The 14,078-nt window shown below is 46.6% G+C and overlaps 1 protein-coding gene across 2 annotated transcripts in view; it reads right to left on the bottom strand.

The window, feature by feature from the left end:
- PDXK (pyridoxal kinase) overlaps positions 1-14,078 on the bottom strand; it is a 471,678-nt gene that overhangs the window by 64,730 nt on the left and 392,870 nt on the right. For both annotated transcript variants that reach the window (XM_085620780.1, XM_085620781.1), the window contains 2 exons: positions 4,748-4,831; positions 517-563 (listed from right to left, as the gene is read on the bottom strand). In XM_085620780.1, coding sequence (XP_085476906.1) covers positions 517-563; positions 4,748-4,831 — 131 coding nt within the window. The remainder of the gene's footprint in view (positions 1-516; positions 564-4,747; positions 4,832-14,078) is intronic.

Here is a 14,078-nt window from a genome sequence, read left to right as displayed (position 1 = left end):
GAGGCTACTATGAAAATGCAAACGTGTTCTCTTGTGTGTGTGTCTACAGCCTCAGAGACTTCGATGAGAATGCAAGCGTGTGCTCTTGTGTGCGACTGTCTACAGCTCAGAGACTTCAATAAGCATGTGCGTTTGTCTGCAGTCCTTAGATATTTCCCTATGCACATGTATGTCTGCAGTCCTTTATATACCTCCGTGAGCACACAGGCGTGTCATTGTATGTGTGCGTCTACAGCCTCAGAGACTTCTTGGACCAATCATGTGTGTCTATAGCCGTCAGTCACTTTTGTTTACGAGTTGCAAACATTAAATATATGAGTAAAGGAGGGAGGGAGGTGGTACAGGGCTGCTAAAGGAGGCTGAGGAGAGAGCTGTGAGGGAAGGAAGATGAGGAGTAGGGAGGCTGTAAACAAGGAGGGTGGGAGCAGCCAGGCTGCAGGGATGAAGGCGGAAGGAACAGAGGATGGAGGCAGGTTGTGATGTGCAGAGAATTGGGAAAATGCCGGAGGTACTCACCATAGCACCCTCTCCGTTCCACTTGTCTCCCAACACTGGGTCACACACTGTAAGTAAGCAACAAAGAGGTGGTTAGACACTGGTTAGATGTTGTTAGAGACTAGTTAGATGTGGTTAGCCAGGCCCTACAGCCCTACCCAGCTGCACAACAAAGAGGTGGTTAGACACTGGTTAGATGTTGTTAGAGACTAGTTAGATGTGGTTAGCCAGGCCCTACAGCCCTACCCAGCTGCACTCCGCCATAGGTAGATCACATGAAGTCAAACTTCCCCAAGCAGCGCCCACCCATCTTCATTGCCCTACCATGTGGGGGCACTGGGCTGCTGGCGGTGCAGCAGCTCACCGCCTGCCCACTACACTGAGTAAGGGAGTTTAGAGCCCGGGTGGAAAGTTACGGTTAGGTCAGACACCACCCCATGCTCTCAGCAAGCACCAAGTTAGCTTTGGTTTCATGAAGGTGACACCCAGCTCTTACTATACACCACATTAGGGCTAGGGTTAAGGTTTTGACAGACACCACTCCCAGTCCTCACCAGACACCAGTTTAGCTTAGGGGTATGGTTATCATTACGGTTACGTCTCGCTCTCACTACATTAGGGTTAACGCTATGGTTACATCACCACAGCTCTCACTAAACACCAGATTAGGGTTCGAGTTAAAGGTTATGGTTGAGGTCACACCCAGCTCTCAGTATACATCACGTTAGAGTTGGGATTAAAGGTTAGGGTTAGAACTGAGGTTTAACCTAGCTCTCACCATACACCACGTTAGGGTTGGGATTAAAGGTTACAGTTAGAACTGAGGTTTAACCTAGCTCTCACCATACACCACGTTAGGGTTGGGATTAAAGGTTAGGGTTAGAACTGAGGTTTAACCTAGCTCTCACCATACACCACGTTAGGGTTGGGATTAAAGGTTAGGCTTAGAGCTGAGGTTTAACCTAGCTCTCACCATACACCACGTTAGGGTTGGGATTAAAGGTTAGGCTTAGAACTGAGGTTAGGCCTAGCTTTCACCATACACCACGTTAGGGTTGGGATTAAAGGTTAGGCTTGGAACTGAGGTTTAACCTAGCTCTCACCATACACCACGTTAGGGTTGGCATTAAAGGTTAGGGTTAGAACTGAGGTTTAACCTAGCTCTCACCATACACCATGTTAGGGTTGGGATTAAAGGTTAGGGTTAGTACTGAGGTTTAACCTAGCTCTCACCATACACCATGTTAGGGTTGGGATTAAAGGTCAGGTTTAGAACTGAGGTTTAACCTAGCTCTCACCATACACCACGTTAGAGTTGGGATTAAAGGTTAGGGTTAGAACTGAGGTTTAACCTAGCTCTCACCATACTCCACGTTAGGGTTGGGATTAAAGGTTAGGGTTAGAACTGAGGTTTAACCTAGCTCTCACCATACACCACGTTAGGGTTGGGATTAAAGGTTAGTTTTAGAACGAAGGTTTAACCTAGCTCTCACCATACACCACGTTAGGGTTGAGATTAAAGGTTAGGCTTAGAACTGAGGTTTAACCTAGCTCTCACCATACACCACGTTAGGGTTGGGATTAAAGGTTAGGATTAGAACTGAGGTTTAACCTAGCTCTCACCATACACCACGTTAGGGTTGGGATTAAAGGTTAGGTTTAGAACGGAGGTTTAACCTAGCTCTCACCATACACCACATTAGGGTTGGGATTAAAGGTTAGGGTTAGAATTGAGGTTAGGCCTAGCTCTCACCATACACCACGTTAGGGTTGGGATTAAAGGTTAGGGTTAGAACTGAGGTTAGGCCTAGCTCTCACCATACACCACGTTAGGGTTGGGATTAAAGGTTAGAACTGAGGTTTAACCTAGCTCTCACCATACACCACGTTAGAGTTGGGATTAAAGGTTAGGGTTAGAACTGAGGTTTAACCTAGCTTTCAACATACACCACGTTAGGGTTGGGATTAAAGGTTAGGGTTAGAACTGAGGTTAGGCCTAGCTCTCACCATACACCACGTTAGGGTTGGGATTAAAGGTTAGAACTGAGGTTTAACCTAGCTCTCACCATACACCACGTTAGGGTTGGGATTAAAGGTTAGGGTTAGAACTGAGGTTTAACCTAGCTCTCAACATACACCACGTTAGGGTTGGGATTAAAGGTTAGGCTTAGAACGGAGTTCTAACCTAGCTCTCACGATACACCACGTTAGGGTTGGGATTAAAGGTTAGGGTTAGAACTGAGGTTTAACCTAGCTCTCACCATACACCACGTTAGAGTTGGGATTAAAGGTTAGGGTTAGAACTGAGGTTTAACCTAGCTCTCACCATACACCACGTTAGGGTTGGGATTAAAGGTTAGGGTTAGAACTGAGGTTTAACCTAGCTCTCACCATACACCACGTTTGGGTTGCGATTAAAGGTTAGGTTTAGAATTGAGGTTTAACCTAGCTCTCATCATACACCACGTTAGGGTTGGGATTAAAGGTTAGGCTTAGAATTTAGGTTTAACCTAGCTCTCACCATATACCACGTTAGGATTGGGATTAAAGGTTAGGCTTAGAACTGAGGTTTAACCTAGCTCTCACCATACACCACGTTAGGGTTGGGATTAAAGGTTAGGGTTAGAACTGAGGTTAGGCCTAGCTCTCACCATACACCATGTTAGGGTTGGGATTAAAGGTTAGGGTTAGAACAGAGGTTTAACCTAGCTCTCAACATACACCACGTTAGGATTGGGATTAAAGGTTAGGGTTAGAACTGAGGTTTAACCTAGCTCTCACCATACACCACGTTAGGGTTGGGAATAAAGGTTAGGTTTAGAACTGAGGTTTAACCTAGCTCTCACCATACACCATGTTAGGGTTGGGATTAAAGGTTAGGCTTAGAACTGAGGTTTAACCTAGCTATCACCATACACCACTTTAGGGTTGGGGTTGTGGTTAGGGCTGATGTCACTCCCAGCTCTCACCATCTACCAAGTTAGCTCTGGGGTTAAAGGTTCTAGTTAGGACTGAGGTTAGGCCCAGTTCTCAGCACATACCATGATAGCACTGAGGTTATGGTTACAATAAAGATCACACCCAGCACTCACAATATACCAGGTTAGGGTTGAGGTCAAATATTAGGGTTGAGGTCACACCCAGTTAACCATACACCAGGGTAGTTTTGAGTTCAAATATATGGTTAGAACTGAGGTTAGGTGCAGCTTTCATTAAATAGCACGTTAATGTTGAGGTTACCGTTATGGTAATGTTGGTCACGCCTAGGTCTCACTATAAACCACATTACGGTAGGCGTTATGGTTTAGACTGACATCATCCCTAGCTCTCGCCAGACACCAGGTTAGGGTTGCAGGTAAAGGTTATATTTAGGGTTCAGTTTACTTTCAGCTCTCACTGTACACCACATTCGTGTTGGGATTAAAGGTTATGTTTAGAACTGAGGTCAGGCCTGCCTTTCACCATAAACCACGGTAGGGTTGGGGTTGTGGTTAGGGCTGAAGTCACTCCCAGCTCTCACCATCTACCAAATTAGCTCTGGGGTTAAAGGTTTTAGTTAGGACTGATGTTAGGTCCAGCTCTCACCATATCCCACATTATTGGGGTCAAAGGTTACTTATAGGACTCAGGTTAGGCCAATCTCTCAGTATACACCAGATTAGTGTTATGGTTAAAGTCAGGCCCAGCTCTTAACACCCAATGTTAGTGTTTGGGTTTTGGTTACAGTTAAGGTCATAACCAGCTCTTACCATATACCAGGTTAGACTTGGGGTTAAAGGTTAGGGTTGGGGTTACACCCAGCTCTCACCGTGCACCAGAGTAGCTTTGGGGTCAAGGTATGGTCCGAGCTGAGGTTAGGTGTAGCTCTCACAATACACAATGTTAGTGATGGGGTTATGGTTAAAGTCACTTCTAGCTATCACTACATACCACGTTAGCGTTTGGTTAAGGTTAAAGTTAAGACCCAGGTTAGACCCAGGTCTAACCATACACCACATTAGCTTTGGAGTTATGGTTAAGATTAAGGTCATAAAACAGGAGGTCAGGACTGGGGTTAAAGATGATGGGTACGACGGAAGTTAAACCCCAGCCCTCCCCATAACCATCTTAGCGTTGGGGTTAAACCTTCGGACTGAGATTAGGCTCAGTCTAACCATTCACTCGTTTAGCTTTGGCGTTATTAGGACTGAGCTTAGGTTACACCACGTTAGCGTTGAGGTCTGGTTGGGATTAAGGTCACACCCGCTCTCACCATACACCAGCTTGGGGTTCTGCCTCTTCAGCTCCTGGACGATATCCACCACCATGCTAAGGAAGGACTTGTCTCTCATGTAACCTTCAGAGAGAGAAAGAAGAGAAATTATCCACTCGCAGTGTGTGTATAAATTCAAGATGTGCTTCTTTGCTTAACAACATGGCTACAGGTCTGCGTCATCAACGGGCAGCACAAGCGACACTGACAACAAGCATTGGCATAGCCAAAAGGTCTCGCCTTTGGGACCTTTTAAGTGTTTAACCATGCAACAGTTAATGTTGTTGCACCAAGGATATTGTGCTGCATAACTAAATACTTATAAGGTCCCAAAAGCGAGACCTATTGGCTATGCCAATGCTTGTTGACAACGGCTCATATATAGACAAAGTCCTCTTTAGATAAATTTTAACCTTTTACCACTCATACACTAATTGCTAAAGAATACTAACAATATGTCAACCAGCTAGTGCAAAATGAGATGATGAGGATGCGCCAGGTAGGGGTGGGTGGGATTTCCTGGGTTTGTAGTGTGTTCAGGGTGGGGTGTTCTTTTTGGGTTTATAGGCTTGTTTGGAAAAGCAGACGACGGACAGTGGGTCATCCAGGCCAGCTTCTACATCCTTCTGAGCCCCCATTGAATTTCGCCGCCCGACCCTAGGGTTGTGGGCTAAATGGCTGTGTAAGCGACTCACGGTGGGGGGACGGAGGGGTATGTCTCATTGATCTGGCTTGACATATAATGCTGACCGATTATGTAACGATTTACTGATTCCTGCAATAAAAATAATTTAAAAAAAAAAATGAGGATGCGCCAGGTACACAATAACTAACAGTTCACATCAGGTCAACTGGATTTGAAAAATTAACTGAGCACAATCAACAGGAGCATTACACTGATCCAAGACCTGGGGTGTTTATGTCGAGCAGAATGAAGTACCCAGTTTGGTAATGGGAAGGTCACCACAAAACGCAATTACTTCTGATGAGAGCAGAATCGGCACATGAAACAGTGTCCTGCAAATCGAGTGATACCAAGTAGGCCTCAGCTTCCAAAGACAACAGAATCTCAGCTGTGTCAGCATCTTAAAATTATCCTTCCTGGGGAAAAATATTCATGAAGTCTAGGATTGACGCAAACTGTGATCTTTCTTGGGAAAAAGGAAGTATTTCAAACATAATTTTCCAACTTCCTGCTCTGTCATCAACTCCACTGCTCCCTTACGAAACCGTGTTGCCACCTCCTGCAATACGATCGAGTCATGATCAATGTAAAGGGAGGGATTTGGGAGGTTGTCAGTCGGAAGAGTAGGGGATACTACCATTCCCTGATCTGTGGTGCCCACCGCTTGATAGTCGAGGCTCTTACGATACTCTGCCCTTCACAAGCTCCTGGTGGTCTAAGAACTAGAGCTGCTTCCCTGGTAGTGCAGGTGAGGGAGAGTTGGAGTTGGTAACAAGATACTGAACCCTCGATCCTTAGTTTTACCTCTGCCCCAGTTTGGTCTGACAAGAGAATTTTGAGGCTGCTGCTGCCATGACCTAGCGAACTAGCGCTGACAAAAGCTAAAGCCTCTCAGTAAGCCCCAATAGAGGCTGAACAGACTATAAACCATCTGAGGCTATTTGCAGGCCACCAGACTGCATTAGCCCTACTGGCCTTGACCCTCGCCAAGACTAAATAAGCTTATTTTCCAAACAAATGTATGCAGTCAAATGGGAAGTTCATGGTAGTCGTCGGTACAGCCTTAGAAAATCCAGAAGTGCCAAGAGTCATGACCAGCAATCGTCCCCCACCCCCAACCCCTTATCTTGAAAACCAGCTCACGGTCTCTGGTGCTTCTTGGCACACACAGTACCACATCGGACTTCATAATAAGAGTAAAAAAGAAAAATCAATGCAGCAGGCGTTTTCCATCTATGCGCCCGGGATCTGGAACAGTATTCCCATATCCATCCATGCTTCTACTTAGGATAGAGTGGACTCCCCTCTTTAAAGAATACTACACCGCAATACATTAACGGTCCACAACCCAGCTACCTCCAACACTTGAGTTTATGGTGGACTTTGGTCCTGTACAGTGTTCCACTGCCTTCTAGTTAGGTTTGTGCTTAAGAAATGCCATATACATATAAAGCAGTGACAGAGGATCCCCATAGCCCAAGCCGCCACGTTGGCCATAGAGGCCCAATGAGAGTGGATGAAGGGCGGGGCAGGATGCGTTGCGGCATATAATCAGAGAAATGGGTTTTGTGATCATCAGGGATATAGAGGACAACCAGTTGGGCAATGTCCCACAGGACAAGCGTGTATATGCCCAACAGGCATATTGTGTTCAATCATGTGAATGCCATACTACAGTGGAAAAAGTCCTTCTTGCACCAAGCCTCCAGGTGTCTGGTGGAGTGGAGGGGAAAGTGCTTGAGACCTGAAGTGCAAGAAGCCTTTATTACAAAGCTCAGGTGAAGGATGGGGGGACAAGTAGGGGAGCAGGGGGGGCAAGGAGATAGTGCCTTGAAAACAATTTGCTTCAGGAGGCTAAGTGGGCTTCTTTCAACTCCTTAAAAGGGACCAATGGTTCAAAGTTTGAGCCAGAAGGCATATGAAACTCAGTGGGCATATTTATTTTCGTTTCATTTGAGGGCAGGGGTAACTCTTGCCTCTGCCCTCTTCCAGACTACTGAGTGGAAAGATGCAACCTCAGTAGGAGGTACTGAAGGGAACTCCATCTCTAGCTCTGGCAAGCTCTCAAAACGACTAGCTTTAGCGAGGCCAGCAAAACCAACAGCTGGGTCAAGAGAAATCTGACCAAACCCTTCTCCAGTGCCATAAAAATCTAGGGGATCAGAATCCGATCTAAAAAGATAAAATCGATAGAGAGCCATAGGTAGGAGCAGGTTCCTGGTGATACTTCTCCTCCAATAATCTATAGCCTCTCTTCTGAATCTGTGCTATTTCACAGGAAGCTGTAGCTGACCCTGTGTGACCCAGTAGCGGGGTTGGCAGAGTCCAGGGACATAGGGGAGGATATGTGGTGACTGGGGTAATGGCATTTGAGGCAGCGAGGACAGAGCTGCATACGCATGAACCAGCGCGTAAAGAGTGGACTGGCTTGCACCGAGACAAAGGGTCAGCTTCAAATGCCAGAGTAGGTATATACATGGGCATGCCGTAAGGCCACATGGGGCCTTAAAATGGGCCAGAGGGGCCCAGAGAAAACGCAAAACATGGTGTTAAACTTTGCTTGATCTAACCGCGGGGCTAGTTAGTCAGAATAAGGAGGCATATGCACTGGAAGCGGCTCAGAATAGGATGATGCAACGGCAGGCTCCAGAGGCAGTGCCAGGGGTGAATTCACCGGCAAAGCTGGTACAGAAGAAGCAAGAGGCATTATCTGGCTAAGAAGTTGAAGGTACTGTGAGAATCTGAGGGCACCAGGGTGACTGACCTCTGGAAGCTCAGTTTCTTTAGCTTCTTTGGTCTTCTCCAGGCGTCTGAAGATGGTGACCACGAGCAGCCCCAATGGTGACTCTTCACTTGTTGCGGCCTGCACCCTAAAACATTTAGCTTGACTCTTAATTGCCTTTGGGTGTATATTGAGCCAATCACATGACTTAGTCATGGTCTGACCGTGAACACAACAGGCAGGTGGAGAGATGGTTTGTGGTGACATCAGCCCCTTGCATTCCTTATACGGCCTAAATCCCAAAGGGTTTGGGAGAGATCAGAGCCCCGTGCTATTTTGGATTTTTAGAGAATTTGGAGCACTTAACCGCGAAAACTCCACCAGTGAGCTCGGGATCTGTACCAAAGTTGTGGAAAAAAGATAAGACACCAGTGAGCCAGGGTGGGCACTATATAGCTTCGATGACATCACCAAACATTTCCATAGCAGACACTGAGCCAGCATCCCCTACAGGTGTCAGAGCACTGAAGTTTTCTGGATCCAACCCAATTCTTGGAACAGAACAGGAGAGAAATCTTCATGTAGAAGTATTAATCAGAAGCAAAAGACCACAATGCACACAGTCAATCCTCACAGACAAGCAGTCGCAGCATGCGCTCCTCGCGCAAGCAGTCACCCAACGAGAAGCACTGACACCCCACCCCCCCCCCGACGGAGTTAAGCTAATGTAAAGCACATGTAGATTTATTGCAAACATTAAAATACAACGATTATAAAGGAGCAAAGAGCAAACCTGATATAAATCAAATTCCCATCCTAATAACTTCTCGCTAATAGTTATTAGCGCTGAACGACGACCATCATGTGGAGCGCACAGTACTTGATGTGTGCCTGTAAACTGAGGGCAAACAGACCAGAGCTGCCTGCGAGGATGGTTTATGTTTGAGAAGCCACGATGTTCAGTCTGTAAACGTGATTTAAAAAAACACACTACAACACCCCACCCCCCAGGAGTCAAAACGTTAAAATGTCTGAAAGAGTTAAAAGGAAACGCTTAATGATAGCTGCCGGATCCGGGACCCGCCTGGACCCCTCATTTCCAGCTCACCCACGACCAGGTGTTATCCTGAGCTAACACCATGGTCCAGCCCGGTGTTCCATTCTCCAAGAAACGGGATGTGTGGCACAGGGGGCTCAAGAAGCGAAATATAAACTTACCCCGCCAAGCGTGGCGAGAAGCACCAATCAGCATGTTTTAAATGCTGCGTCACGTGTACAGTACGGGAAGCTCGCCAGGACCTAGTTTAAAAGGCCCTTCTGACTGCAGATGATGTCACATGCATATGCAATGGACATTAAACGGTAAAACCCGAGCAGAAGGGGTTAAATATGTCCTGGAACGTAAAACCTCGGCGTACAAACAAGTCCGCAGACACATTCAAGGAGCCTCCAAACTGCCATCCTTAGCAAACGCTCCCGCCTCCGGACATACTAATAAAAGGCTGCTGTGGTTCAACGCACCTGGCGCCTCGTGCCATCAACAAGGTGTACCTTCAAGTTTGTTAGCACAGCGCCAACAGGTGAGGCCTGGTAACCATGGTAGCCATGCACTGCAGCACTGTAAGCGCGATGGCGGGGGGAGAGGCAGAGGCAGGGAGCAAGCAAGAGGAAAGACAGATGGTGCTGAAGGCTGGCGGTTCGCGTGTGCACGCTCGCGTGAACGCAAGCTTGTCGCCAGCCAGCAGCACTTTGAAAACTCACCTACTAAAGTCTCTCCGAGCAGCGCATGCGCGCTGACTCAGCGAGAGCTAAAAACGACATCATGGGTATTCAGTGCCAGGGAAACAACAGCCAGCGACAAAGACCATATCTAGGCTTACCAAAACCAACATCCAGGGCTAAGGAGAACAACAGACAGCGACAAAGGTGACATCCAGAATATTCAGTGCCAGGGTTACAAAGAACTTCCAGGACCATGGTGACAACTGCCACGACAAAGGTGAGATCCCAGGTATGCAGTGCCAGGGTTACCAAGAGCAACATCCAGAGGCGAGGAGGGCAATATCTAGTGCCAAGGGGAACACTAGCTAGCGACAAAGACAACATCCAGGGTATTGAGGGCCAGACTTACCAAGGGCAACATCTGTGCCAAGGAGAACAGCCGCCACTTACTGAAGACAACCTCTAGTTTCATCAATACCAGTATTCAGGGACAACCATATCACAGTGCCCGAGAGAGAGAAATAAACACAACATCCAATGCAAGGGTCACCGAGGGCTAAAATCCAGAGTCAACCGAGACATATATAAAGTGTCAGGGAGAACATCGGACAGAATCCCCTGCCAAAATCGCTAAGACCAACACTTAGTGCCAAGGCCACCAGGACCAATGTCTAGAGCCATGATCAGAAGAACCAGCGCACAAGACCAATATCCAGTGCTAGGGTAAACCACATCCGAACTGCCACCGCCGTGGCTCCATATATACATTGCAGAACATTTCAGCGGAATATGTTACTTTGCATAACATTCTTTTCTCTCTGTCACCTCAGCTGTTTCTCCTCTTTCCTCTTTTATTTTTCTTACTTATTATTTTAACTAAACTTTATCAGGTTTGCAAAGATGTGTGGTACCATAGGGTTGATAATTCGTAAGGCACTTAAGGCCTATTTTAGAGGTCGGCAGATGGGTTACGCCGTCACAAATGTGATGGATATTCCATCCGCCGTATTACTAGGGCATTATATCCAATTGCCAATCCAATCCAAATGACTTTATTTCGGCCCCTAGGGCCTTCAAAGTACTGTTCACAATAAAACAAGTATAATACATTTTGTGGTTAAAAAATTGTAAATTTCTCAAATTCATATATTAACCCCTTGCATGCCCGCCCCTTTCCCCGCCCAGTGCCGCGCCTTTCATTAGCGGGCGGAGTTCATGACGAGCTGGACTCGTCATGGGCACAGCGCCACCGCAGCCCATGACGAGTCCAGCTCGTCATGGGCATTGAAGGGGTTAAAAAAGTCATCCAGTGGACATACACAAATTAAAAATCACACAAAAGGTAAAAAAGCTTGTGATAAAGTCATCAGCCAATTAAAAAGATAAAAGATAAATGCAGCGGACTAGGTAAAAGCAACACTCAAGGATTAATGCACAGCTAAAATGTACGGCACTGAACCCAGAGCATACATCTAAATAATTAACTTTGTCTAGATTCAGTGCACTTCTACAGCGCCATGGTTCTGCTTAAGAGTAGCTCGTCGAATGTGCCACATGCTATTTAAAAATCGGGATACAGCGAAGACTATTGGTGGGTAAGTATCGTACTTTAAAACTCTGTAGGCCTCTGTGCAATGCACAAAGCGTAGGTTCTTACAGAGTTGTATCAATCAACGCTTACGCGGCAACCAATAGGCTGGACAGAGGAACAGAACGTGTATTTCGGACACCACCTTGTAATTACATGCAGGGCAATCCCCCTTTTGTTCTTTGACCCACTTGCTTGTAATTGCTAGTAAGGGGAGAGTCCCTAATCTAAATTGCACATAAAGTTTCCTGGCCAGTGGGGGTTGAATGAAGTCCAGAAACTGTTCCTTACTGTATGTATTTTTAACTCGCAAAAAGTCTGCTGTTAAGCGACCACATGGGGCACTTTCTTCTAGGGACATTAGATTGATTTGTCTAAAACATTTGACTAGTTCAAGCCTTGATATCATGGCGCATGATGTTTCGGGAGTTCTCCAGAGGCCCGGTTTACCCAGCTTAGTGGCTAGTTCCCTTATGGGACGAAACCACAGGAGCCTTTTAGTAGTACTTAAAGTCAGAAGCTCCTTTAGCTCGGCCCTATAGACAGACAGCTCAGGGGTCACCCAAAGCCTCCTCCAAAATGGTAGTGGTCTCAGGGCGATCTCTTGCTCAAGGGGCTGATGCTCATGTCCATGCGGAGGGGAATAAGAGGAGTACTGCGGGGTAGGCCCAAGAGCTGCCGCACAAAGTTGTTCTCAACCTTCGCTAAGTTAGAGGTGGAGCAGTGCCCTCAGAGCTCCACCCCATATAACGTGGCGCCCCTTGCTTGAGCTTTGTAAATTTCCACCACAGGGGCTACTGGTTTACAAACTGAACTTCTGTACATCTTCATTATACCACCCACTGTCTGGCTTAACCGCAGTCTTGCTTTGGCCAACTGGGTCCCCATTCAAAATGCTCTGACAGAGTGACTCCCAAATAGTCAAATATCTTTACTCTTTCTAAAAGAGTACCGCTTAGCGAAGGGTTTGGCCTGGACGTACTAGAAGGGTTGAAGAACATATATTTGGTTTTATTTAGATTGATCTCCAGCCCTCGCAGCTTACAAAAATTAGCAAAGCCATCGAGCGTGCGCTGGATGCCCATTGATGTTTTTGAGAGTGACAGGGTGTCATCGGCAAACATCAGCGCAGGCACCCTCCCTGATGCTAACTTGGGAGCATCGATGTCCTTGATGTTTGTAAGATAATCAACCAGACCATTAATGAAAAGACAAAATAAAGTAGGGGCCAGAACGCATCCCTGTCGGACCCACTTTTGGACAGGGAAGCCAGAAGTAAGTTCTCCGTATTTTCCACAGCGTACTTGCGCAAAGTTTCCCAAATGGAGCCTCTCTATGACCTTGAGAAGATAGGAAGGAATCCCAAGATCACTCAGCATCTTCCAGAGCTTCTCCCGAGGGACCAGATCAAAGGCCGACTTCAGATCAACAAATATAAGGTAGAGGCTGCCACCCTCTATAGTCACCGTTTTCCAGAAAAGTAGTTGTAATCGGAATATCTGGTCTACGGTTGACATGTTTGATCTGAAGCCGGCCTGGTAGGGACTTAGTATTTGTTCTTCCTCCATCCAGGCCTGGAGACGGTCCAAAAGCACCCGGCCGAAAAGTTTTTGAGTGATGGCAATTAAACTAATCGGCCTATAGTTGGAGGGTGAAAGGGGACAACCTTTTTTTAAATATGGGGACTATCTCCACCCCACGCCAGGTCTCGGGGGGATCCAGACCCTTCAGAACATCATTAAAAAGGGCACACAAATAAGATGCCCATATATTTGGTTCTTCCCAGAAAAGGTCCCCTGGTAGTTTGTCTAAACCTGGCGCTTTGTTGGGGTGTAACTTTTTAATGGCGTTTTCCACCTCGGTCATGGTAATCTCCAGAAGTGGACCTCTGCTATCATGCTAGGAGGAGTAGAGTTGACAGAGTCACCATCCCCAATGGCATATAATGACCTAAAATGGGATTCCCACGCTTCAGGCGCTAGGTTAGGCTCAATAGCCGATCTCCCTTCCCTATCACCCGAGCTTACTATAGCCCAGAAAGCTTCCAGATTTTTATCATTAAGGGCGATCCTGAGGGATTCCCACCTCTTTGCTTCCCAGTTTTTTTTTCCTGATAGGTGGTCCGTTTATACGTAGCCCTAGAAAGCTTGATTAGTGTCCTGTCCTTCACCTTCACTGCATCCAAAAGGTCCTTCTTAGCTTTGCGGCAATTATTGTTAAACCAGGAATATTTATTTTGATTATTTACCCATCTACGCACACAAGGAAAAAACACATCAGTGTGTATTTTCCCTGCCACTTCTAGATCCCGGACGGGCCCGTCCGCCTGTGTTGCCTCCCACATTTTGGCTATCTATGGGATTGCTAACTGATACACTTTGGCAAGCTTAGTGGGAGACTGTTTTATATTGCCCCATCTAAGCTTTCTTCTATTGTTTGTTGTGGTGCTAAGAGGGGGATTGGAAGTGCCAAGGTCCCATGGTTTTAAAATCAAATTCAGGGCATTGTGGTCACTGTCCTGCCTCTGCGTGATGTAGAAATCGAGGACCTTATCCCACATTCTCGTTTCCCCCATAATATAATCAATTAGGGAGGATTGACCTACTCTGTTAAA

The sequence above is a fragment of the Triturus cristatus genome, chromosome 8 (genome assembly GCF_964204655.1).
Source record: "Triturus cristatus chromosome 8, aTriCri1.1, whole genome shotgun sequence".
Classification (NCBI taxonomy): Eukaryota; Metazoa; Chordata; class Amphibia; order Caudata; family Salamandridae; genus Triturus; species Triturus cristatus.
Note: the sequence above shows the minus strand (reverse complement) of the source record. Positions and strands in the feature narration are given on the sequence as shown.